The following is a 26697-nucleotide window of genomic DNA, read 5'->3' as shown; positions in this document are numbered from 1 at the left end:
CAGCAGCTGATTGATACACGTATAAAGTATTTGTATAGTATTTGCAGCAGCAGGACAGCGTATGTGGGCTTGAATCAAAATAAACGACAGTGCTACAACCCATGTTTCTTGTTATGGAGGCAAATGTCAGACAATGCAACATGTGGCTCATTTTTGCAGTTTTTGGATTTTGGATTTTTGGATTTGGATTTTTGCAAGACAGACAATATTTGTCATCGACTGCACGTGGGATGTTTGGGTTTCAGAAAAATAAATTAGAGAGGAGAATTGAAGAATTGAAAGAGAAGGGTGGACTCTGGGTAAAAAAGAGAAAAAGAGCCCAACATGGAAAATGGGGAAAAGCAATTTAGGCCATGGACAATTTCTGCCTTTATCGCACAGTAAAAAGCAGCCATGTGACAAAACATGATGCTAGTTAGCTAGTTGGGAGCTGGCTTTTTAATGTTGAAGTGCAGAATTAGTGCCCCCGGAGTGTTTCATCTGTTCGTGAACATGCTGTGAATATGGCTGAGTTTGACCCGTCTGGTGATAGAGGGGCAATGGTGTTACACTTTCTATACACTTATACACTCCACTGTTAGTTCATTCGTTACACCTGGTTAAAACTAACACAGATGAATACATCAAACCTGCAATAAATCCTCCTCATGAAGCTATAAAAGTGTCTGTAAATTATTTTAGAGGCCCTCGTGAAGAAATTGGGTTTGTTCATTTGCTATTGAACAGTAGATGTTATACTTTCCTTACTCCAAATCACTCCCTCATTCACTCATTCACTTCTCATCATCATACGTACTGTAGACACTTAGTAGTTCACTCTATAGTGAGCAGTAAATTGATGTTTCAGACACTTAAGAATCATCATCATTTTTGCGCCATCATCGCAGACAGATGTATTGTTGCTTGACTGTAATTTATCGCATAACAGGCAATGTGGGAGAAAGTAGTGTACGTGCCATGCACACTGCTTTTTTTATGTGGTAATTTTGGAACTGGCGATGCTGTTGATTACACAGTGTTATACTGAGAGGTGTGTTTAATGTTTTATATCATAGAAGATAATCAATAAACTGGGGAATGTTTCTCTACTGGTTTACTTCCTGATTAAATATTATTTGTCATCTTAAGAGCAAACTACTCTCAAATGAAATGATTTGGTCTTACCTTGTAATGAATCTCAGGGAGATGTTCTTTGTACGAAAGGATCCTTTTCCCCCTCTGAGGATATAAGTGCTCCTGAAAATGTAATGTGCATATCTTATGAGCAGCCCTACATTTATATCTTGTAGTAACTTGTTTCAAAATAGAGTAATGCACCAGTAATAAACCAGTAAATACTGCTTCATGTAGCTAAAAGGTATCAACCACCTGAAGTTGAATAAAAACACAACATCACATTCATCTCCTCTACCTCTTGTGTCTTCTTTAGTTGTCTCCAGGTTCGGAGGAAGATGACCACGAGGGTCAAGTGTGTGAGAAGCTGGGTCGTGTTCAGTTCAGTGTTGGATACAGTTTTCAGGACTCCACCCTTACTGTCAAGATTCTCAAAGGCCAGGATTTGCCTGCTAAGGACTTTTCCGGCACCTCTGATCCGTTTGTCAAACTCTATCTGCTGCCAGACAAGAAGCACAAGCTGGAGACCAAAGTAAAGAGGAAGAATCTGAACCCCCACTGGAATGAGACCTTCCTGTTTGAAGGTTTGCCAGAGAAAGCTTTCCGAATACATACATAATACATGAACTTAATAATTCATAGCACATGCAGGCACTCTCTAGCTGTCTCTTTTATATGTGCATCGCTGTGACTTATTAGGACTGTGTTGTTTCTCAGGGTTCCCCTATGACAAGGTGGTCCAGCGGACTCTATACCTGCAGGTTCTCGATTACGACCGCTTCAGCAGGAATGACCCCATAGGAGAGGTGTCCGTCCCCCTCAACAAACTGGACCTGGTCAACATGCAGACTTTCTGGAAGGAGCTTCAACCATGTAGCGATGGCAGCGTGAGTAAGACTGAAAAGAGAGGGGGGGGGGGGGGGGGAGAACAGGGAGGAGAGGGAGAGAGAGGATGGGACAGAATGTAATGGGTGATGTCATTTACTGGCTGCCGGGATGCTCTCAGGGGAAATGTGGCAGCGTGCTGGTGGAAGAAAGAAGGGAATATGCCATATTCCCTTCTTTCGTCAATATGGAGACGCTGACAGGTAGACGGAGATAACACAGACAGCCAGAGGAAGAAATCAAAATACACAGTGAGCAACAGAAGGGACAACAATGTGAAAAGAGGATGAAAAAGCTGTTGTTGTGTGTTGGTTCTCCAGGGGAGTCGAGGGGATCTGCTGGTGTCTCTGTGCTACAACCCCACAGCCAACACCATCACTGTGAACATCATCAAAGCCTGCAACCTCAAAGCCATGGACATTGGAGGCACTTCTGGTATAGATACTCCTTCATCTCCCGTGTCCTTTTATTTTTGCCCTTCTACATCATCGCTGTTTCAAAATGAAAATCAGAAAATTGTGTTATTTGATATCAAATCCATGACAGCACATAAACTAACATGGCGTTCAACTATGGTGAAACAGGAATGAGATATTGTAAACAAACTGGCACATTCCCTCTCCACAGACCCCTATGTAAAAGTGTGGTTGATGCACAAGGACAAGCGTGTGGAGAAGAAGAAGACGGTGGTGATGAAGCGCTGCCTGAACCCTGTTTTCGAAGAGTCCTTCCCCTTTGACGTGCCTGCACACATGCTGAGGGAGACCACCATAATCATCACCGTCATGGACAAGGACAGGCTCAGTCGCAATGATGTCATTGGAAAGGTATTTCCTCCTCTCTTCGTCGCTTCTTCTTCTTCTTCTTCTTCTTCTTCTTCTTCTTCTGCTCTTCCTCTGTGTTCTCCTGACTCTGTGACCATCAGCGGCTGATCACTGAGCCAGTCTCTACTGACCCCTGCTGGAACACGCAGACCCATCTTGTGCGTCTTAAATTAATGAATGAGGAAAAACTGAAAAACACTTAATTTTGAATGTTTACCAGCTGTTTTCATTTCGTCTTCCACCAATAACAAATAAGCATGACATGCATGTAAAAAACAGATCGATTGCCCTGAAGAGAAAATCCGCTAGTTTAAACCTGTTGCACACACCAAGTTTAAGAATGAACCTGTGAATGTGTGGGTTAACAATATAGGTGTGTTGTTGTATTGTCATTGGCTGGATAAGGTCTTTTATTTCCCAAAAAATTGTCAGAATGTTTCCTTGTGCTAGTTCTGGAGAACATCGAGTTTAGATGGTTTTGGTCCGGGAGTTAGTTACTTGCTTTTTCAGAAGAAAGAACAGAAAGAACTGCTCTGTTTTAAATATTCATTCATTACTCGTTCATCATCGGAAACGTAATCCTTCATACATGCTCAACGATATTGTTCCTGGTAGGCATTCTTCCAAGTTCTGCTGACCTGATGTTTACTGACTGAGAGAGTCTACGCTATGCTTGCTCAGCAATTAATTGGAATTAATTCATTGAAAGTGTACCAATTTAACTCTCTCTATTCAGCTATAATTATTGCCAAAAGACATTGTTCTTTTCAGGAAATGTCTTAGGAAATTATTAGGAATTTCCACACTCATTCATATCAGTATTTAACTTAACTGGAGAATAGAGCTCTAACACAAATCATAAATGTATAATTTCTGTCTAAATTATTGGAAAGAACCCAAAGCTCAACTCAAATCCTTTTTCTTTCAGACACTGTAATAACAAATCTGAGCTGTGTACTGCATGGATGAGCCACTGTGCTCTCTGTCATTCATACACATGTGAACAGCATTTTCCTGCGACATGTACAGATCAGTAGTTTCTGTCTATGAGAATTACTTAAAGACTCAGCCTTTGATCTTCATTAGCAGCAGCATTAGCCTTTCTCTGAGTATTTTAGCGAGTGAAATCTCTTCCTGTAATGGCTCTTTTTCTGCCCGGGATTTGAGTTAAATTCCGATTCGAGTGGCAGGCTTAGTGGTGAAAGCAGGGCTAGACTTAAGACTCACAGTGATGCTTTTTTACTTCATACTTCACTGTGTTTGTTTGGAGAGGGAAGCTCTTTACAAATTACATCAATCTATGACCTTGGGTTACATTGACTCTCTCTTTCTCACAGATTTATCTTTCATGGAAGAGCGGCCCTGCAGAGGTAAAACACTGGAAAGACATGATGGGTCGTCCTCGTAATCCTGTGTCTCAGTGGCATGCTCTTAAGGCCTGAGGGATCCAGCAACCAACCTGCCTGCAGAGTTTTCCCCCTCAGAATTCAGCATCAGCCTCTCAGCCCCTGCCCTCAGCACATATCCCCCCCCACCTCTAACTGCAGTCTTGGGCTGCAGGCAATGTGTGTCAACCCTTTGTTCTCAGGCTTCTTTGATATCCTCCGCCCTCAGTCCTCGTGACACCATCCCTAAATTTCACCCTCGTCAAGTTCCGATTCCCGCCTGATCCCCCCCCGTCTCATCTCTTTGTCTGAATTGGCGGGAACCCTTCGTTGTATGTGCGTGCTGTGGGTGATGTGCTGTAACCCCGATTGAAGTTCTTCAACAACAAAAAAAAAGGATATGAACATTTATCGCTGGTCCATTAGGGCAAGTGTCCCCCCCCCCCCCCCCCAAAAAAATAACTTTTTCTTTGGAAAAGAAATCCCGATGGACAGGGGAAAAAAGAGTCAAGTGATTAATGTTGTGTTTTTTGTTTTTTGTTTTTCAAAAGAACTTAGAGAATCAACCTGTTCTTCCAGACACTGAAAACAAGCAAAAAGCCAGCTTCCATAAATGTGGAAGTGTGGGTTAATGCATCTGTGTGTGTGTGTGTGTGTGTGTGTGTGTGTGTGTGTGTGTGTGTGTGTGTGTGTGTGTGTGTGTGTGTGTGTGTGTGTGTGTGTGTGTGTGTGTGTGTGTGTGTGTGTGTGTGTGTGTGTGTGTGTGTGTGTGTGTGTGTGAGTGAATGAGGGAGTATTTTGGACTTGAACAGCTCATTTAAGATAAGACTATAAGATGTCGTTGAAAATAGCCGTTGATAACGATGATGAAAATAAGGTATTGTTAGAATTTGTGGTGTTGAAGTTAGCGAAGGCGTGGGGAGGTCACTGAGGTTACAGGGTCAGTCCACCCAAAACACAGACACACGGACAGTATTTTCTAACCTCTAGTGGTATTAAGCCCGGCAGATAGTTTCAGATGTATATGTTGTGGTTTGATCCCCTGAAATCACTGCTGCCACCTCAAGTACACCTCAAGTACACCTCAAGTCAAGAGATCATTATAGCATTTGAAATGGCTTTTGAAGAATTCAACAACTGTGCCAGCTTGTCTCTCTAGAAACAGTGTTCTGGTTTATCGGATAATCCTCAAACCCCTAAATGAATGTTTCTCACTGTGAAAACAGCATCTATGCACCAATTATTTTAATACAACCTCCATCGTGGAATCTAAATCTGAAAACTTCCTGCATGGCCTTGGCAAAAAAAATCTTAATTTAAGGTCCCCTTACGTGCTTATGTTTTTGAACCACATCTCAGAGTGTTCCTCGGCAGGTGGAGTTCGCTCAGTTGAGTCTAGGATCACCTTGGTGGTGGTAAACAGACTGCTCAGCCCACTTGCACACAGTGGCATTGAACGCACCAGACCTGAGAGCGCCAAAACACCCTGAGGAAGATCATGATCTGAAAATCATTGGAAGCAAGGTCAGCCCAGCACCCCCCTCCCCCACACCCCCCCCCCCCCCCCCCACTGGTTTGATGCATCGCCACTTTGTGCAAACCAGGTTTTGAAGAGTTTGCCATTCTTCCAATCGTGAGATCTTTATTCAACTCAGAAAACTCTATTATTACTATTACTACAGAGGATGGTGAGTCCAAAGGAAAAAGCTAGAAATTGGCCTTTTGATACACTCAACATTTTATGATTTGGGTGAACTGACAATTTATGTATGCAGGCAATAAATGACTTTGTTAGGGTAACAGATGGTAATATGTTGAAGATGTAATGTTGAAAATGTTGTTGAAATCGTATAACAACAAATAAATACACATTTTTACAAAGCACTGTATGTCCAAGGACAATATTAGACCTGATTTTTAGTTTAAAAAATAATTTAGTTTGGGTTTTTTACCAATAACAAGTCAGTCTTCCAGTTGTTTGCTTCACTGCCTGAATGTGACCTCCCCCAAGTCCCATATAGGTATTTATGAAACAAACGAGAGAGGACAATAAATCTTTTTACATTCCACTGTTCGTTTTTGTCTGCTGGATGTGTGTGTGTGTGTGTGCATGTGTGAGTGTTGATATTTGAAATGAATTTGTGTGATTTGATTTACTGTGAGTCCCTCTGTGTCTATATATATATATATATATATATATATATATATATATATATATATATATATATATATATATATATATATATCTGCACTGAGTTCTATTTTGCCAGGTTATTACAGAACAACATTGTTTACCGTTTTTATTCTTTATGAAACAAACCAGATGTACAAAGATTTTCTTTTTTTTTTAAGTTTTCACTTCTTTAAGAATCACTGCACTTGTTGACGATGCTGGAACAAACCTCTCTTCTTAGCAGGGTTATCTTCCTGGTGTGTGGTTTAGAAGGACGTTTGGTTTGGGAGGGAGGCAAATCTGTTATACATGAGCTGAAAAAGAAAATAAATGTCACAAACAAGCTTTACAACAGATGAAACCTGTTTTCTTTGACCATCATTAATAATTGTTTGGTTCAGACAGAAGCAGCTACATTTCTGCAACATTTCTGTCCTGGCTGTCCTTCTGATCCAAGAAATGAAGGGTGGCACTATCACAGCTGACCCCCAAAACACCCCCGTCGTGCACACATGCTTTCTGGCACAAAGTGTTCTGTGTGTGCCTTATAAACCCTGCCACGCCTTGCTCCTCACCATATGTGCTCCCCCTCTCCAAGTGTCAGAGTGAGGGGGGGGGAAGGTGAGACAGGAGGTAATCGTCACCTCTTTGCATCACTGTTAGCTACGTCTCAGGTCAGAGCAGAGCATCAGAGCATCCCAAAATAACCAGGAACACAGTCATCTGTCTCTCCTGATGGCCCTGTGTGAGAAACAAGGCATTACATTCCAAAGGCTTAGTGAAAGTCACTTTAATCAATGCAACTTAAATATTGGTTAAATAACAGTCAGGGTTTGGTACAATTTAGTTGTATGAAATCAAGCTAAATTGTGGATGTCTACACCCTTCACTGGCCAAATACGGTTTAGGGCATTCTCTTGGGACACTGCTTGAGACAGAGAGGTTAACCAGCAACATTTTAATTGATATACTGTACAAATGATTGTGAAGTGTCCTGTATGAAAAAACAAAATGAAAAAAAATCATCAGTATTTGGGGTTGTTGATATCTGTCTGTCCTTGGTATCATGCAGCCCCCTCTTTCTCTATGTAGTTACACATCTGTGGTGTGCACAATGTTAAATATCAACCATTTATTTTTTTGAAATCTGTACAGTGTATATAAAAATATAGATGTGTATATAAAAAAAGATACTTCTGGTGTTGTTATGAGTTTTTCAGAAGCTTGTTTTTGTTATTTCTATTATACAATGACAAAAAGGTTTATTCAGTGTAGTTGGTTCAAGTCGAAGGCATGGGTGGAAGAAGTAATAAGATATTTTACTTAACTAGAAGTACCACATGTTAATATAAAAAATACTCCATTACAAGTAAAAGTCCTGCAATCAAAATCGTACTGAGAAAAAGTCGTATCAACTATAACCAAGGGGTCTCGGCGAGACACTGATTTTTGTAAGGTAAACCTGTGATTTAATTTCAAACGATCCTTACCTGAAAGGTAACGAGTATCTACAGCTGTCAAGTAAATCTTGCGGGGTGAAAAGTACAATAACCTCGCTGAAATGTAGCAGAATGAAGTAAAACTGTAAAACTATAATCTAAAACCTTAAAGATCTGAGTATAAACTGGGAGACTTTAAGTGCCGTTTTCATCAAAGTAACTCATTTCACAGAGACGTGCTGCTAACTCACTGTCTCAGTTTAGTCTGATTCCAGGTGTTGATATCATAAAGTCCTTCCGTTGAAGTTGAATTGCAAATACATGGTTCAAGTGATAAAGCCACAGCTATTACAGCAGGAAACACATTTGCTCTCTATGTCCTACTCTCTTCAAGTTTGAACGTAGATCATAAGGGTAATTAACATGGATCTTTGGAATTGGTGCTGATGACTAATTAAGGAAATTGCCTGCTGTGCCTCCTACCCTTCATTTCATTGCTTCTTCAACACAACATAACCTCTAACAGAAAACAATATGTGCATGTTATGTTGAGAAAGTGTATGAATGTTTATTTTCCAGCCTATCTAACACATCTATCCCCTAAGTTAAACCTGGCAGATGTAGTAACTCTTGCCAGTGAGAGCGGTTTCCATTTGCGCCGCTCCTCCGCTCACGACTCTCCAGCAGACATGGGAAGACAGGATGAAGGCTGGAGATGCTGGAGGTGGAGAGAAGAAACAAGATAACATGAGATGGAGTGAAATTCCAGGGGAGCAGAGGGAGACGGCAGGGCTGAGGATAAAACAGAGAGCCGTCACGACACAGGAAGCAGCAGTGGAGGATGACAGGAACGCATGGCTACAGATAGGCACAGTGGGTGTGCGTGGGCAGCAAATGAACATACACTCAGAGCAATAAAGACATTATTTGTGCTGCCCTGCATGTGGGATCCACAGGTGGCATCCTTTTTTCTTGAGAGCAGGGATTTGTGACACCAGATAAGCTTCAGATTTAGGTATCTACTGGCAAATAAATAGTGTTTAGTGCAGGACATTCCCACAGCCGCAGTGACGGCTTAGATTTAAAGTGGTTTATTTTGTGCATTGAGATTAGTGGTGGAAGAAGTATCCACATCATTTACATTTCCCCTAATATTTGCTCTTTTTTTGTGAAATATTGGATACGTTTACCTCTTTGAGAAGGATGTGGTTTCATCTTGCATTGTATTTTATCATTGTGTCATATACTTTTAATGATAAATCTTAAGCTAAAAAGAGGCTTGTAACTACAGTTGTCAAAATATGGAGTGTAAAACATATGTAGACTAAAAAGTACAATATTTCCCTCTGAAATGTAGAGAAGTACAGCTGGAAAGTCACCGAAATGGAAATACAGTAACAGAAAATTGCACTTTGGTAAATGTACTCTCCACCGCTTATTAAAATATATGGAGAGACAGATGGCATAGGAGCAAAGAGCACACAGGGGGGAACCCCTCTGACATCACAGGAGTCTATTTTAGGATAAGCTAAGAACATAAACATTGAAGGTTGTGACGCTTACTCAACATATGTTTCCTTTAAAGGTGACGAGAAAGAAAATGCACATCAACGTTTGTCTCATAGCTGTACGGTTGCCTTGTTTGTGCAACACCTAGGCAGTGGATCATGTGCACATTATGATTCTCTGGGCGTGCACAAGCAGGCTTGTCATCAGTTTTGAGATTCTGTGCACATCTCCTGGCCAGAGGGCATTTCCCTTCTGCTCTCAGTACAAGGGTCCACTGAACCAACATGACACACGGCCGGGCAAGAAACTTCCCCCACAGCCAGCACACAGTGATCCAGTGAGGAGAGAATTATAACCTTGTTTACACGGCTTTTAGAAAAAAATGTGTGCTTTAATTTAAAAAATCACCTAAACAGAAAATGTCAGCGGTGCTTTGCTTCATAAAAGCTGTAATAAAACCCCCACTGCATATTCCACGGCTAACATCCTTTTCATCCCTCAATGCAGTAGCGTAGTTAGTCGGGTTCTTTTTTTGTTGATGGTTTTTTACTCTCTGCATAAAGGCTGTAAGGATTCCTACAAATATGGCAACTATGGACTGATGTTTTCACATTTTATCCGGCATGAATGATAAGGATTGTGAGACATGTGTGTTTTGCAGGTGACCCATTTGCCACAAAGATACCGAGATCAGCAGGTGTTTCAGTTTGACGTCACTGAAAGCAAGGTGATATGCTTCCACCATGTGTCCATGTACCGATACTGCAGGCAACCTTCATTATGCAACAAATACCAACCATCAGTATGATATTTAACCCTCCGGTATGTGAAAATAGGAATAGAAGAAGAAGATAGTCATCACCATTTATTAAATAACCCATAATGTCTGTGATAGGTACAGTCACATCATTGAACACAACCATGACAATTCAACAAGCTACACTCATGTGTGAGTCCATGTGTTTCTGTTTAACTGTCTTGTATACAAACAGATTGTCAGCTTGTCTCCATCTTTCAAAGCTGACTTACTCAGTACGCATCTCACACATTCATCAGTTTTAATGTACAGTCTTGAATAAAACATTTACAATACACTTAATGTTAATATATTCAGAACACCTTGCTAATATTGTGTTGTATCAATTTTCGATCGATCCAACTTCCCTCTGCTTCCACGACTGTTCTTCCCCCTGTAATGACTGACTGGAGTTGGAAGAGGATAGAGGCTTCCGTGACGAGAATATTTCATGGAGAGGTGTTTAGTACTGGAGAGTAGTCTTCTAGATATTTTTCCAGGCCATAATATTTTGTTCATTCTGCTGTGAATCACTGAAAAAAAAACACAGCTGGCTCTGGAGATTTGTTTCTGGTGGGTTATGACACTGATATTTCACCTCGTGCCCCCACACAAAATGAGTGTATGAGAAGGTCCAAAGGGCCATGGACCTCACTGGCCTTCCTTTTCCAGGTACTCCAAGCCGGGTGCATCTAACCTCTGTTCTTGCTTGCGGTTCTTTGTGAACTCCTTCAGCATATCCATGATCTCTCCTTGGTAAACGTCAGGGGTGGGCTGGGCTTCTGTAAGCACAGAGAGAACAGGTTTAACTATGACAGATGGCTGAGGAACAAGAGCACACACAGGGGAGCCTTTCTGACATCACCGTGATCTATTTTAGGACCAGCTGAGAACATAAAACTGAAAGGTGATTCAACATGATCCTTTACGCCAGATGATGATAAGAAAAAAACTCCTCCTGAACATTTGTGTTTGTTTCATATTGTAGTAACAAGAAAGCAGAATTATGATTCTTGATTCCAAGGTCTCAACTGGTCATTTGAATGCCTCGTACGGGGCACATTCCCAGTTTCTCAGTGGTCAAAATCTTATGTTTATTAATTCAAGATGGAAAGTATTTCAGCGAATAATTTAAGAGCATGAAATGATTCATGCAGAATTGGTTTCAGAGAAGTCAGCCTGCCTGCGACAGTTTTTGCGCGGTGTTGCCAATTGGACGTGTTGACTCTACTCTCACACTGATTCTGTTGTTTGGCTGTTCTGCACAACAAAACAGACACATAATTGAATCAAATTAGAGACAATCTCATGAACAAAGTGGTTAGTTATACTGGGACAGTGAATGAGCTCCCAGGATGAAGTCCGAGCCAAAAGGAGCGGTGAAAAAACAGCAACAGAATCGATGTTTGTTTGTAAGCAGAGCAGTGATTTCATTATTTCGGCATAATCAGCCATGAATGATTACCAGTTAAAAAAATAAATAAAAAGGCATTTCATCACTATTATACCCACTGGAGTCTTCGACACTTTGTTGTGTTGCAGACTGAATTTAAAAGGAGCAAGTCTGATTTCTTTGTCGCTGTTCACACAAAACCCTTAAGTAACAGCAAATATTTACCAGCCGTGACGGCAACGCTGGAAATAGCTTTCACCTCGTGAGTCCGTGTCTGTGTGTCATCATGGTGACCCTGGAGACAGGAAACTAATACAGACGTGGTTTTAAACACTTTGCCAGATGTTTATATTTCTGTCTGTCTGTGGACAGAATGTGTCCCCCGCAACGTCACAACCGTCCAAAATGCAGTCACAGCGAAAATCAAAATCAAAATGAAGGTTGACTTCAAAGATGGGTGTAACCCGAACAAGGGTGCCAGAAGTAGGGCGGTAGAAAGGGTCATTGCCCCCCCTTTACGCCCCGGGCCAGATTGTATTCCAGTTGTTATTGAAATTTGTGTAAACATTAATATTGCAAAGGCAAAATGTTTTTGTCATTAAATATGAACGTGTTTTGCGCTGATAATCTAAAGTATATCCAAGTTCCATTCAGTGTCTGAAATCTGTTTCCAGCTCTCTATCGAATGATTCTTATGCATCATCTCTACTGTACTGAATGAGAGGCAACGTCAAACCTCTGAGGAGAAACTATTAGGTATCCCTATACCTATAAAGGTATTCTCTCACCTGTTGCCCAGTAGTAGATGTCCCAGTCATTGCTTGGTTCATTAATCAGTCTGTCATACTGATAGAGCTGCTTCTCATTCATTGTGTTCAGGTAACGCTTTGCAAAAAGGCTGGAAGAGAGATTGAAGAATTCATTTGAGTCTTTCCTGAAAAATGGAAAGTCATGGTTGCTGGTAATTATCTGAGCGGCTGGTGAATGAACTGCTCACTGGGAACTTCTTTTTCTTTTCGTGTTCCTTATCGTTGCATTGCTGCCGCGTTCTGGTTTGATCTCTGTACCGTCTGTCTACTGTGGAGTTCCTACAAGATATGAATACATGTTTTCCTATCCCTGCCTCCGGACACTGCTCACAATGACCAGTGGGATGTTTTTCTATGAGGAAAAGTGTGCTTTTATGATCACTATGAATGATTATCATCATGCTTAATGTTGCCCTTGTTACCCTGCTCTTTTCAAATTGTTCACCCCTACTTCTCACCACCCTCACCCTATTCTACACTGTGAACTTAAATGACAAAGTGGGCAAAATGTAAAATATATTAAAAAGGTGCAACTGACACTTGTAACACACTTGAACTATACCAGTGCTTTAAAGTGTGTCACTAGTATGGCTGGATGACAGACAGATAAGTGAAAAACAGACCAACCTGAGCAGAATGCAGTTCTCCAACATGCCCCTCTTGCGACTCTCGTACAGCAGGCGTCGCTTCTTGATGTCAGTGGGCTCGCCGGGCCTCTCATCCCAAGGGGGCAAAGGGATCTCAATCAGGTCTCCCCTGGTGTCATCTGGCGTATCTCCACGATAACCACGAGACGGTACCAGCCCTGTGACTGCCGGTCTCCAGCCTGCCTGGCACAAACCTGTTACCAGCTGACAGACAACAAAACACACAGGTTTGAGACAAATACTAGCACATTGTATTGTATGGTTTCATTACAAATCCATGTGATGGGTCAATTAATTCACTGTGTAATCAGTTCAACATCTTTTGAAGAAGGCGGTGATGTTGTAATCTTTGTCCTTTCTCTCGTATCTCAATGGGGATTCATGTCGATTACATGAAAGGAAAGTGTGAGTCACACTGAGACCAAATGATTTTATGTAGGGTTGTTTTTGTATTGCTGTATAAAGTATCTATATATTTATTTATCCAGCAATTTTCCTTAGATATGTTGGTATAATTGCCCCCTTTACCTCTCTTGTGTGGTATTCTTGTTCTTACTTCTCTCTGCCATCAAACTCTAAATACTTTGCATTTTCTTTTTGCTGTGTCGAAGAACGTGTTTTTTTGTTTGGGGCTTTTATTGTGCAAAGACAGCGCAACAAAAAAATGTCAAGAAAAGGAGCTTAATGATACATTTACAATGGTATCAATGTAACACACACAAGTAGGCTTAAAAAAAGAAACATGCCTTACATGCCTTCTAGTAGATTAAGAACCTGAAGTGTAGTTAGCCTAAATTTAAAATCAATAACGTCACACCGAAACAGAGAGCGAAGCAGAGGTGAATTAACGTCATGTCCCACGCTGCCCTGTTGTACTACTGTTTACCCCGGGATTGTGCCACTGTCCTCCAGCAGGACACAGTTAACGTTAATGCTACAATATCAACAATATAAGCTGTTGATTTAACTACAACAGTAATACAATGGTGCTTTGTGGTACCATTACATTTCGCTTAATATTTTTTTCATATTTTTAATTAGCGTTAGATCTTTCAAATGTCCTCGAGTGAACGAGCAACACATCTACAAATAAGTGTAACGTTTATCAGATAACTCACCCTTTTCGCAACAACAGAAGAGAGCATTTTAACCGTCGTTCTTGTAGCGTTGAGAGACTTCTTGGTGAACTGCTTCTCCGCCGTCAAAACGCTGCAGACGTCTGAATGTCAGACACCAAACAGTAAAATTACACAAGCAGGTTTCATGTTACAGCAGCACACGGACAACTATCGAGGGGGGACCGGATACGTCTCACACATGACGCCGTAGTGCTAAGGTAACCATCATGGCTGGCCATTTGAAAACATAATTGCCCCCAGCGTGGTACATTTAAGGTTTGAAACCTAGTTTGTGTATATTCAGGATTTATTTTTCTTTGATAATCAATGTTATGATAATGTAAAGAGACGTGCAGCAGGAACCAAATGTTGTTTTCTGTTGGTAACCGGTGAAATATTCCTGACGCACTTCTGGTACTGAAAGATTAGCGTTAGCACACTAGCATCATTAGCATTAGCTGATAAGAGAGCGAGGCTCCAGTAGGCTGAAACTATTTGAATTTAAGCTCATACATTAAAGACCCTGCATGCATTTTGAAAGCATCATTGAAATATAATTTATCGACTAATGTTCGCGTGTCGTATTCTCGGTTTATCATCACATTTTGTCTCAGCTAACGTTAATGTAAGTTTATCATTTTTGTGCGGACTCGAGCTGGTTAACGTTAGCAACAAGGCGCAACGCTAACAACAAATCCCGAATATTGAAAGTGCACCTGTTGTTAGCATGCACTGATCATTTGCTACGTGTGCATGTGCGAACTACACCGAAAACAAAACATACCTAACGAGCTGCAGTTTCATCAACTGGACCATCCTAGGCCCACGGGATGGCTGCTAGACCTGCAGCCGGACCAAGTACCTCCAAAACGGACTTCATTGATCTTTACAGTGACCTGAATCAAAACGACGATGTGAGTGATCTTTTTTTGTAGAAGCAAATGCATCAGCGAGAGCAGCATAGGAGTGCAACATTAGATTAGATAGTTGTCAGCACCTTGTTTTAGTGAAGTTAAAATATATATTTGTGCATTTTAAATCCGTGTTAACTGATCACAACATGTTCAACGTCAGAGTTTAACCCTCTTTTTGTGTGGGAGGACTATAGTTGGATGGACGAGCGTATTTGCAGTAAAAAATAAAACTACATTTCATTTTGTTTTTATTATTCAGGCGTCCATAGCCTCAGCTATCAGAATCAAGCCCATCTTCTTGTGATGCTGTATTGTGCGTTTTATTCACCAGAGTAGAAAATGCACTGAATCGAGTACCATTCTCATAGCCTTTATGTTGTGCACAGATCCTTGTAGTTTAGGCAATTCCAGGAAATACAGAAACAATCCCATGTTACTCCACATTTCTTGCAGCTGCAGGAGAGCCCGGGGATTCGTATTTCCTCGGGCAGTGTATAGTTCATTTATGCTCTTTACATTGAGGATCGAGGTTAACAGAATATAACATTATATGATATTGTTGCTTTTTTTCTATCACACACAGGATTTGGACAGAATTGCTGAAGCAAATGAACTTTATGATGCTGTCCTAACTGGCTCAGTCGATCGGGACAAGAAAGTCACTACAAATGTGGCTAACAAGACGCAACCTAAAGAGGAGGCTAAATCAACAGCAGCGAAAATCCAACAAGGAAGACACTCTCTGAGGAGACTGTCTTTATATATTGGAAATTTCCCCTGGGTGAGTAACACCCTCTCTGTGTTAATATTAATTACCCTTTTATTGTATTGTCCAATACCATTTCTGTTTTGTCCACATGGGTTTGCGGAGCAAAGAATAGATGAAACAGGACGGAGAAATAAGTTCCTTTATCACAATCAAGAGCGCAAGTAACTATCTATCCTCCTGTCATTTTCTCACCCTCAATTTCCCAAAACTGCGACTATCTCCAGTGGACATCTGATAAGGACATCATGTGCATGGCTCAAACATTGGGTGTGAAGGACATCAAAGAGATTAAATTTGCTGAGAACAAAATTAATGGCCAGTCAAGAGGGTGAGTGGTTGCAGATTTAATGTTTATAAAGAAAATAATCTAATTTCCTGTGAATATTTTTGACTTGGTGTTGGTAGCCATACATGTGTTGTTTCTTCTTCTGTGTTTAACAGCTTTGCTGAAGTGGTGGTAACCTCAGAAGAGTCATTGAAAATATTGTTGGAAAAAATACCCCAATGTGAGCTCAATGGGGATAAGGTAGACTGTCGCTTTGCAACTCGCCAGAACCTCGGTGTGTTTGAGGATGTAGCAAATAAACGTAAGATCACCACCAATCTTGAAAACACTATTGAGTTTACATTATATTGCAACATGTCAGTATTACTGTCATTTCTCACAAAAACACTGTGTTCTCTGTAGGTATACCCCTGCGTCTTAATTCCAGAGATCCTAAGGAGTCTGATTTTTCAGATAGGATTCCCTCTTTATTATCACAGGAGCCCAGTCACCCCCCTTTACCTCCACTTTTTCCATCACATCCACTTATAAACAGGTTCCCCCCATTACCCAACGCTTACCATAGTCATCCACCTCCTCCTTTCCCACACATGCCGCCAAACATCCCTCCACCCATGCCACCCCCTTTGTTCCCTCCTCATCCAATCCATGTTCCCAGCCAACCAGCTCCCAGTCTGCATGTAAATCCGGCATTCTTCCCCCCGGCACAAGACGGGCACGGCAGCCAAGTTTACAGCCAACAAAAGTGAGATCATACACTGTTTTAATATTTAAAGCTATTGCAAACCATGAACCGTGATATGTTTTGTTTCACAATTAGATAAGATGATGATGTTGTTGTGGAAAGTGAATCTTTACGTAGCGCAAAGACCAGCATGATAAAGCATATGGAACTTATTCAGGATAATACAACACATTGAGATTCAGCATCTTTTGTCATAGCGACTATGGAAATATCTTTCTATGGCAAAACATTTTTTTTTAGTAACAACAAGCTGTGCTTTTCTTTCAGACAAACACCTCGAAATACAGATAGAGATTTTGAAGAGCTGATGAACAGAAATAAAGCCGTCGCAAGCAGCGCCATCAGCAAGGCTGTGTCTGGAGCAACAGCTGGTAAGTACAGCTCATCGCATTCTGTGGAGTAGAAGAAAAATCAGAACTTATTTGGCTCCGTGGAAAAATAACTGCTCCCTGCCAATTACTGACGAACACATGGAAACCCTCTTACAATATAATTTATAATGATAAAACAGTACTCGGACCCTTTAATCAAAGTTAGTGCCGTTCACTATCAGTTAATTTAAGTCTCAATATATTTTTCTACAACATACCATATTCATGACTAAATAAGCAACAATCAAAACTTTAAAAAGGAAATAGTTGACCTTTGTTATTTATAAGAGTTTAAGACTCAAACTCGGCTAATCCGCTTCATCAGTACTGTGTGCGGTTGTAGTTTGATCAGATGTGATTGACAGCGGCCTGGCAACACAAGCAAACCACATGTAAATGCATGACATCGCTGTTTTACAACCAAACCCTGCCCACTTCAAACAAATGAGAAGAGAAAGGGGAAAATGTACGACTCCCATCACTCAGAATAAAAAGCTGACAAAAAAAAAGTAGTTTTCAGGTTCCAACATTTATTCCACTTCCTCCCTGCAGTTCCTCTCTAGATCATTCAGACTGGAACATCTTTGAGTTCTCTTATTGTACATGTTGATATTCAGTGGGGCTCAAGGCCATGCTCTCTGTTTGTTCTTCTATCCTATTTTCCAATTCCTGTCACAGAGAAGCATCAGTGTAACAAAATATTAAAACCACCATCAACAGATATGGGTTTCCAGTCTTCCTGTAGCATGGAGTTATGTGGAGGGTAAATGTCATTTTAAAACTTATTTTAGTAACCCAAAGAGTGCTGGAGTGCTTCACTACTTTACTGTCTCTGATATCTCACTTCTCCAATTGCTCATTCAGGAGACTTGCGGGTTGCCATGGAGACTCTATTAACGGCCATCGCCATCATTAAGCAGTCCAGAGTGTTCGGAGATGAACGCTGCCAAGCCCTGGTCACCTCCCTCAAGGACTGTCTAGTCTCTATCCAGGGCAACTATGGCTACAGGTGTGTGTGTGTGTGTGTGTGTGTGATTATGCTTCAGGACTCTCAGACATGTCGTCGTTCAAAGCTTGTGTGTCCAAGCTGAGGATCAAGTCGGTCACAAATGCACGTTTCTCTGCAGGAGTAGCAGTCGTTCTGGGGAAGAGGAAAGGGACCGGGACAGGGGTCGCGACAGAGAGCGCGATAGAGAACGGGACCGAGAAGACTCTTCTGGCTGGGACGGTGCAGGAATGTCCCAAAGACACAGACAGGGCTCCCGGAGCGGAGAGAGGGACAAGGAGCGCTCCAGAGAACGGGAAAGGCACCGAGATTACAGAGACCGATACCGCTAACTTGGTAAACCTCCCTTTAACTTTTCCATCCAACACACCGGTTAGTTATTCGGTGCATGTTTTATTATTATTACACAGTTCTTAGTGCATTGTATCATATTGAGCTTCTGTGTTTTGAAGTAAATCAAGACCACAACAGAGAAGACTGCCTAACTAAAAGTGTCCAAATGAAACGGGAGTGTGACATCACAGAGCTATACCCGTGTTTGTTAGTTTCTCTCATAAGACGTCCTTTAGCTCGCTTGCTTGGTGTCCCCAATAATGCAGAATCATCATAGCATATAGTGATAACAGTTATTGAGTAGCTCCACTACCTACAGATTTTGTTTCTCTGCAACAGTCACCATGCTCAACCTTCTGGACGTCAATCATGATCTTACTGCTTACAGCATAATTTCTGTTTGTAAATGTCTCGGCATGTCGTATCACTTTTCAACAGCAACATTTCTGTTCATGAAACCAGATCCCAGGACGGACTAACTCTAGATACTAAAGACTGAAGTAGAGCAGACTGCCTCGAGTACTTTGCCCCATATAAATTGAGTGAGCTTCAGAAGACTTAAAACTTGTGTCACCGTATTGAATGAATTTAAACTTTTTATTAAACTTAGCTATTTTGGGCCTTTTAATAGATGTCTGTGATTGATTCTGATGCTTTTTGTTTGGGCTTGTGTTCCTGACTGCTTGCTGTGTCTGTTTCTTCTGCTGTACTCGGGTCTCTCTTGCAAAACAGCTCATGATCTCAATGAGACTACATGATTGAAAAATGTATCCATTTGTAAAAAGCTTCAACAAACATGATGCAAGATGTGCTTCATGTTTTTATGTCATGAAGTCTTTCAGGTAGACAATTATGAAATCATTGGAATGTGACTGTAACAAATGTAAGAGTGGTTAAAATGTTATTGAATAAAATACAATTTTGTTAAGATGGAATATATAACATCACATGCATATTATTTTTCTGTGCTCAACTTATATATGGATATCAGTGTTGTCTCATATCTGGCCAATGAGACTCTTCAGTCCAAAACAGTCATTTTAGGCATGTGATTAATTTCTAAAAGAAGTCCTGTAGTACAGACTTCTAGGTTTATTTTAATGTTTTAGGCTGTATTGGACAGACCGTTAACAGAACTATAAACCTTTTTTTAATTTTCAATCAATACCAAGGTTTGTAAAGTTCTTTAGTTTTAGGATTCCCAAGAATTGGCATAAGATGCTAGTACAAATTGCCACTTAGCACTGTAGTTGATTAGTACATTCTGAGGCTCTTGCTTTATTGTGCTGTTGGCTCTTACAGTCCATATTTGATTTGTATGAATGAGACTTTGAAATTATGCTTTTTTTTCCCTCCCCAGACTGATGGAGTGTTTAAGTGTGAAGATGAAGATTTTTTTGTTTGTTTCTGCTGTTGCGTAAAAATCTTGAGGAATCTAAAGGTGAGACTGAAGATGTATCGCCAAAAGTATAAAGTGTACTTTTTTTTTTCCAACCATTGTCTGTACATACTGGGACTTTTACCTGTTTTAAGAAAAAAATGTAGATTTGCTGCTGGATCATCAGATTCCAATGCTTGCATGTGCAGGAACACCTTAATAACTTATGTAATACAGTGTACTGTTATCATTTTCTTTTGTATTAAATCTATAGATTGAAAACACATTCCCTGACAATATAATCCGTTTTATTTCCTCTGACATTTAGGGTGCATTTCATCTGCTCACTGGAACACAACGATGTAATAATTACCTATATTTGTACTTTCATTGCAGTAACTGGCTAAAACAGTAATACTGGTAACGTCATTTCACGGCTTTATTTAGAAAACAAAACATTATCAAATATGGAACATTAATTTGTGCACCCAAGTCTCTACTCGAGTTGGCATTTGTTGTCGCATAAATATTTTAACAGGGCTGTGGCATGGATATTCAATGTGTCCATGCCACAGCCCCTAAAGTCCACGTTGTTCTTGAAGGTAGCCAGTAACGATCACTTCTCCAATGGAGCATAATTCAACAATTTCTCAATAAGATCCACATGAGAAAGGAGCATCCGCCGACAACAGTATCTCTTCAGGCCCAGGGCGTCGAGGGCATCACTTAAGAGGGAGAGAGGAGGTAATGTTAGTCCCAATGCATGGCATACAGATCACGGCGTGAATAACATTTACAGTAGACTATAGTAAGGATTGCATCGCAAGTGGCCTCAGATAATTGCCCTGATTTATCGCATCACAAGTCTGACTGTAGACAACTCGAAACCTTGGAGGAAATGAACATAACATGAATAGGCTGAAAGGTTTGATGCGTTTGTTGTACTTCCACTTCACTGCGACTAGAAGATGCGTTTGGCACAACTGCTGTACACGTTGCATATTTACTTGTTTTGGTTTAGACTTCATCCGTATTCACGATTTTAGTAGTATATTGCCACGAACGGTACTACCAGTGACATCTGAAGATGAAACTAAAACAATCAGGTATGCATCTCACCCCTCAGTATACTCTGCTTGAAGTAGGCCAAGGTATGCCTCCCACTTGTTACCCACGATCTTCCCACACGTGAAGCACCGGACGGGGATTATCATTGTGAGACACCTGGGGACAGACAGAGGCACCCTGTTAACAACCATAGCCGAGTGAAACATGTAATGCTGGCAAGATAACAGACGTTAGCAGTCAGTTTACCAGTAACGCTGACTGAAACCATTGCGTTTCATTCAAGTAACGTCAAGTAGCATTATAGTTAACATGCAGTATGTAGCTAGTCAGCGGTAAACCTAGGCTTATAAATGAACGTTATTAGTTAACGTTAGCTAGCCAACTTCAACGTTTTATTAACTTTCCAGCTACACAGCTTAGCTTTAATGGACGTTAAAAGATTAATGCAAAATCAGTCTTAACCTACAATAGTTTGTGTACTTAGAAGTGTTTCTTGATGCTGTATTTCTTGATGAGTTATTTGGCGAATTAAGGTTTAATGTTAGCATCGGGTCTAAACTGTAGCCACGCGATTAGCACAACAGTAAACTAACGCTAACGTTAGCTACCGTTATCCGCCAATAACACGTTGCAACGAATTAACATAATGTTCGTTATTTACAAGTCAAAACCAAGTGTATAAATGCCAAATATTATTTACTCACCGTCACCACTCAAGTTTACCCAAACTTATGTGTTATGTTAGTCTGAGAGAAACTAGCAGCGAGAGAGTGGTTGTTGCTTCCCTCGTTCTGTCCAGCAGCAACAAAAGCAACGTTTCTTCTTCTTCTTTATTATCTTATTGGCGGACTACAAACCAACGTTTAAGGTGCATGCCGCCACCTACTGTACCGGAGTGTGTAACAGCATGCCTTTATGACAATCATCATTTAAACACAATAATAATGTTATTTATAAAAATAAAAATAAATTATAAACAAAAGCATCATCCTTCAAAATAAAAGCCTAACTTACTCAAAGGTTTGATTGTAATACACTTATACAGTTTATTGGATACAAACTATAAAAAACTCATTGATATAGGAAGCCCAAAATGTTTGAAACTCCCAATACAACGTTAAACATTTCCACACAACCACACACTAAGTATCACTCTTTAATGAACCTTTGTTCCAATGTCTAAAGAATGCTTGAATGATGTAACCATAACATGTCCACCCTGTTATGCTTATTCGTAGTCTAAATCAATCATTTTTAGTCATTTTCAAAATAAGGTTAATAAATGTGCTAAAAATCTTCCTCTGTTGTCACTAAGTGCTAGCTTGTTTTTCATCTCATGAGTAGTAATGGCTAACTTTAGCATAAAATGTCCCCCCTGTTACCGTCACACAGTAACAGGGTGGACGTACGTTAAGTGTTGGAGTAGTGTTTCCAGCGTGTTGGTATTCATCATGAATTGATGATGAATCTATTTGTTATATACTTTTAAAATATTTGTTAAAAATGGCATGCTTGTATTTGTCAGGAAATGGCGCCCCTGTCTGCTGCAGAAAAGCAGCGGCGCTAAAGGGCACGTCGGGTTTCAGACGTTGAAAGAAGGCAGCAATACCTCAAAAAAGAGAAGGATAGCTCGAGAAAGGACAGAGTAAAAGTTAGAAAAAAGAAAGTGTCAGACCTCAGTGAAAGAGAGAAGAGAGCACAGAGAAAGAAATGTCGAGAAAGGAAGAAAAAGCTTCAGAAGAGTGTCAGAGCCCGGACTGCTCTTTCTCCAAGACCAAGTGGAGGCCTCATAACCTTGGAAAGGAAGGCAAGCAACAGATTACCGGTACCTGCTGAACACAAAGAGAAAGTAAAGGCTTTCTTTTTAAGGGATGACATCAGCCGTATGACAACAGGAAGAAAGCAAACTGTCACTCAAAAGAAGATGAAAAGACAGAATTATTTGCTAACCGACACAATTACATTACAGTCATTTAGCAGACGATTGTATTCAAAGCGACTTACAATAACATAGGTATTCAAGATAACTAAACGTCACCAGAAGTCATAAATGCATCTCCTTTTTTAAACAAGCATCTAAGAGCATAAACCCTATGGAAGCCCGTTTCCGCCACTGTGAGGAAAAAATAAAGGTCCTGTTATCTCGAAATTTCGACTTAGTAAGTCGAAATTTCGAGCTAGTAAGTCGAAATTATGAGATAGTAAGTCGAAATTTCGAGATAGTATCTCGAAATTATGAGATACTATCTCGAAATTTCGACTTTCGATGAAGTTACGGTGCTTTTATTCTGAAATTGTATTTGACGTTGCGAACTGTTTCCGCTTCCGGTTGCGGTCGAATCAGATCGTCACTCTGTACAGTTCTATGACTTACATCGTCAATGACGATCTGACCGCAACCTTTATTTTTTCCTCACAGTGGCGGAAACGGGCTTCCATATAAACCAGAGCAAAAGTACAGTGCAGAAACAAACTAATACGAATACAATAAGTGCCACAAACTAACATGAATACAATAAGTGCAACAAACTAATATGAATACAATAAGTGCAACAAACTAATATGAATACAATAGGTGCAACAAACTAACATGAATACAATAAGTGCAACAAACTAATATGAATACAATAAGTGCAACAAACTAATATGAATACAATAAGTGCAACAAACTAATATGAATACAATAAGTGCAACAAACTAATATGAATACAATAGGTGCAACAAACTAACATGAATACAATAAGTGCAACAAACTAATATGAATACAATAAGTGCAACAAACTAATATGAATACAATAAGTGCAACAAACTAATATGAATACAATAAGTGCAACAAACTAATGTGAATACAATAGGTGCTACGTGGAAGGCTCAGGGTACTGAAAAACAATGAAAAAATCTGCACCAGAAGTTCCTTTCAGAAAGTGAACATCAGATTCTCCTATTCCTGTTTCTGCACGTAAGACCATTTTGGGATGTGGTGCCCAGAGGCTGATCATGAAACCTGTCGGTGTAGAACCCATGAGAACTTACAGTTCATGGCCAACAAGAAACAAAGCACCACCTCTAAAGTTGAACAGTTGATTCACCTCACGCTGTTGTGGATTCTGTTCTTCATTGAGCTGAATGAAAGAGACAATATGTTTGATCTCAATTTACAATCCTTTCCTCAAACTTTAAAGCAATGCTGTATTTCTTCATCATACTGACGCACTAATGCAGAATATATACAATCAATCAACCAAAAATAAGAGATCCAGTAGCTCTCATGAAGTGCCTGTCTGACGTTTCCTTTAACAGCCAGACCAATGAACTTAAGTCCACATCATGAATTTCACTCAAATGAAACTGAAGTTGATAGTTTTCCTCTAACAGGTCACTTCATTCAAAAACAGATACAACTTAACAACAATCTTCCCTTGAACCTGTAAACAAAGTTTCATCAAAAATAATCGTTTTTTTGCTGAAGTACTATCCACAGAAATACAGTCCAGAGTCAGATGAATTCACTTGTTTGATTTTGAGAAGAAAGAAGAAGAAGAAACATTCCTTTATTAGTCCCACGGTGGGGAAATTATTCTCTGCATTTGACCCATCCCTGTATATATATAGGGAGCAGTGGGCTGCCAATGGCAGGCGCCCGGGGAGCAGTTAGGGGTACAGTGTCTTGCTCAGAGACACTTCGACACAGGACACGCTGCAGCCGAGGATCGAACCGGTGACCTTTCGGTTGGCGGACAACCCTCTCTACCCAGTAAGCCACGGGCGCCCCAAAACAGTAGAGATGTTTTGATCTCATTTCAAATTTTCCATTTCTAAATCCAAAAGAGAAAATAACATGCTGTAACATTTCCTTTAAATACACTTTTAAATAAGTGAATAGTTTCAATCCTGGTGGGTTGAAGTCACCAACACATATTATTAATTCACCACTCATCATCGAACTCTCACTATAAACCCTCCGTCATCATTGACCTTATGGCTCCTCCTCCATCAAACATCAATCAAGACTAACTTTGACAGAAAGAGAAAGTGTGTGGTAATCATCGAACATTTTGCCAATTATCCATGAACAGACGATATTTGTGATCTGCTGGCAGTATAAATAACAAGTGTCTACGCTGTGTGACTCATTACATCATTGATAACAAAGTATATTTCATTCGCCACCAAGTTTGGCTCTCTGTGTTCAATAGACCTGTCCTATCAAACACATGGACCCATGAGAGAAGTGCATGTTCGTTTTTGTCATATGTTTTGTAAAGTTGCAAAAAACAGATCAAGAAATCACTGAAAAATAACACAGATAATACTGGAATGAATTTAAATATATTCAGTATATATATGATTTTTTTTGTTCATGTAATTCCATTTGTTTGCTTGTAAAATGTCCTAATAGTCAAAGTACCACTTCAATTTGAAACGTGAAACTCACCAAGCTGACACTCTGTCTGCAAATATATGATCCCTAATTCTGTGCAAATGAAGAAATATTCACTTGGGCTTGTTCACTGTCTTTAATAAAGGTTGGATTAAGACCTCTTCTTTTATACATTTAGGAGTTTGGGGGCAGAGGGGAGTGTGCATCAGGAAAATATGTTAGAAATATATCAAAAATATATCGTAATAGTTATCATCACAGTCACCATGAAATACATAATCATTGCCATCATCATCATTTATAACATCACCATCATTGCCATCACTAACTTCATACATCATCATCACCAACAATATTGTTACATCATCATTTATATAATTGAACTTGCTACAGCACATGTGCTAAATGAGGAGTCCTATCTGAATTATTGCATTTATACGCTGTTAAAATTATGAAAATAGGTTCTCTCTTCTTTTTTTTTGGTACACTGCCTCGTACAATGTAATGTGAAGTTTGTGTTGGTGTTGGCATACCATCTTTTTGATGTGTTTGAGGTGATGATTGTGGTGAATGACATATGTTCTTGCAATATTTTTGGCCAGCAATGTGTTTAAAATCAACGAATGGTCAGAACTGTCTTTCTGCCATCTTATGCAATGGATCCCCATGAGCTTTACATAAGAGTGGCCACTATGGTGTACAACTGTACAGGTGAGAGCTTCCTGCAACAAAAGTGTGACTTTTTGAGTATACTTTACAACAGTAGTTCATCTACACCCCACTTTCATTATCCCAGACCACTCTCTTTACATTCAAGTTGTACATGGTTATGAATGAAGGTTGGATTTTTTTTAAGTGGAGCACAGTGAAGACAAAAACAACTCCCATGTTTTGGTAGCAGGCTGTAAACCTGGTAATGCAACACTAATGGCTGTTCAGCCTGTTACCGCTATCTACTGTGAGATTGAACCAGCACGACTGTGGACGTTGTGAGAGACATGAAAGGTTATTGATTTGTGACATCATTTGACAGAAACATAAAATTCTTTCTTATTCTACAGCAAGAGGTAACTTCACTATATATTTCTCTGACACACACTGTACATGTTTTATCTCCTACAATCTGCTACATCCCATTCCTAAACCACTGCATGTTTTTTATTTTCTTTTTATTATTTTTAAACTATTTTTTTAATTGCACTCTTTCAATTGTCTTATTTAAAGGTCAAATACACCTTAGAACAACTCTGATAGCCAGTATTAATGCAAGTTTCAACTTCATGAATCATTATCTTTTAGCAAAGGGAACCAGGCTGATTTTCGGAGCAAGAATTTACACATATTGCAATTATTTG

At 40.0% G+C, this 26697-nt stretch overlaps 4 protein-coding genes across 5 annotated transcripts in view; 2 read left to right on the top strand and 2 right to left on the bottom strand.

Moving 5' to 3' along the window:
- syt7b (synaptotagmin VIIb) overlaps nucleotides 1-4264 on the top strand; it is a gene marked incomplete at both ends in the record, with an annotated part of 86641 nt that extends 82377 nt beyond the window's left edge. The window contains 5 exons of the mRNA XM_079293485.1: nucleotides 1430-1697; nucleotides 1831-2000; nucleotides 2319-2433; nucleotides 2626-2825; nucleotides 4160-4264. Coding sequence (XP_079149611.1) covers nucleotides 1430-1697; nucleotides 1831-2000; nucleotides 2319-2433; nucleotides 2626-2825; nucleotides 4160-4264 — 858 coding nt within the window. The remainder of the gene's footprint in view (nucleotides 1-1429; nucleotides 1698-1830; nucleotides 2001-2318; nucleotides 2434-2625; nucleotides 2826-4159) is intronic.
- Nucleotides 4265-10178: 5914 nt separating this feature from the next.
- Nucleotides 10179-14199, bottom strand: sdhaf2 (succinate dehydrogenase complex assembly factor 2). The gene is made up of 4 exons (XM_079285945.1): nucleotides 14092-14199; nucleotides 12954-13177; nucleotides 12306-12415; nucleotides 10179-10906 (listed from the first exon to the last, which is right to left on the bottom strand). The coding sequence occupies exons 1-4, from the start codon at nucleotides 14116-14118 to the stop codon at nucleotides 10776-10778; spliced, it is 492 nt and encodes a 163-aa protein (XP_079142071.1). The 5' UTR covers nucleotides 14119-14199; the 3' UTR covers nucleotides 10179-10775.
- Nucleotides 14200-14320: 121 nt separating this feature from the next.
- LOC306789233 (cleavage and polyadenylation specificity factor subunit 7-like) lies at nucleotides 14321-20193 on the top strand. Of its 2 annotated transcripts, XM_079285068.1 has the most exons (10): nucleotides 14338-14367; nucleotides 14913-15005; nucleotides 15589-15786; nucleotides 15999-16102; nucleotides 16216-16361; nucleotides 16463-16805; nucleotides 17073-17176; nucleotides 18041-18185; nucleotides 18304-18518; nucleotides 19876-20193. In XM_079285068.1, the coding sequence occupies exons 2-9, from the start codon at nucleotides 14922-14924 to the stop codon at nucleotides 18512-18514; spliced, it is 1335 nt and encodes a 444-aa protein (XP_079141194.1). In that variant the 5' UTR covers nucleotides 14338-14367; nucleotides 14913-14921; the 3' UTR covers nucleotides 18515-18518; nucleotides 19876-20193. The 2 variants fall into 2 exon arrangements, with proteins under 2 accessions (XP_079141193.1, XP_079141194.1); XM_079285067.1 differs by having other exon boundaries at nucleotides 14321-15005.
- Nucleotides 20194-20314: 121 nt separating this feature from the next.
- On the bottom strand, nucleotides 20315-21794 carry polr2l (RNA polymerase II, I and III subunit L). Its single transcript, XM_079285091.1, has 3 exons — nucleotides 21666-21794; nucleotides 21013-21117; nucleotides 20315-20618 (listed from the first exon to the last, which is right to left on the bottom strand). The coding sequence occupies exons 2-3, from the start codon at nucleotides 21105-21107 to the stop codon at nucleotides 20510-20512; spliced, it is 204 nt and encodes a 67-aa protein (XP_079141217.1). The 5' UTR covers nucleotides 21108-21117; nucleotides 21666-21794; the 3' UTR covers nucleotides 20315-20509.
- Between the last annotated feature and the right edge of the window lie 4903 nt (nucleotides 21795-26697).

The sequence above is a fragment of the Melanostigma gelatinosum genome, assembly GCF_949748355.1.
Source record: "Melanostigma gelatinosum genome assembly, chromosome: 2".
Taxonomy (NCBI): domain Eukaryota; kingdom Metazoa; phylum Chordata; class Actinopteri; order Perciformes; family Zoarcidae; genus Melanostigma; species Melanostigma gelatinosum.
Note: the sequence above shows the minus strand (reverse complement) of the source record. Positions and strands in the feature narration are given on the sequence as shown.

Coding starts and splice junctions, on each gene's coding strand:
- LOC306789233 (XM_079285067.1), top strand. CDS start 14,922: ATGGCTGCTAGACCTGCAGCCGGACCAAGTACCTCCAAAACGGACTTC. Junction 16,362..16,462: donor TGAGGATGTAGCAAATAAAC/GTAAGATCACCA, acceptor TGTTCTCTGTAG/GTATACCCCTGCGTCTTAAT. Junction 17,177..18,040: donor TGTGTCTGGAGCAACAGCTG/GTAAGTACAGCT, acceptor TTGCTCATTCAG/GAGACTTGCGGGTTGCCATG.
- sdhaf2 (XM_079285945.1), bottom strand. CDS start 14,118: ATGCTCTCTTCTGTTGTTGCGAAAAGG. Junction 13,178..14,091: donor CTTCTGTTGTTGCGAAAAGG/GTGAGTTATCTG, acceptor GTTGTCTGTCAG/CTGGTAACAGGTTTGTGCCA. Junction 12,416..12,953: donor GAGAACTGCATTCTGCTCAG/GTTGGTCTGTTT, acceptor TCTCTCTTCCAG/CCTTTTTGCAAAGCGTTACC.
- polr2l (XM_079285091.1), bottom strand. CDS start 21,107: ATGATAATCCCCGTCCGGTGCTTCACGTGTGGGAAGATCGTGGGTAAC. Junction 20,619..21,012: donor CAAGCAGAGTATACTGAGGG/GTGAGATGCATA, acceptor CTCCCTCTTAAG/TGATGCCCTCGACGCCCTGG.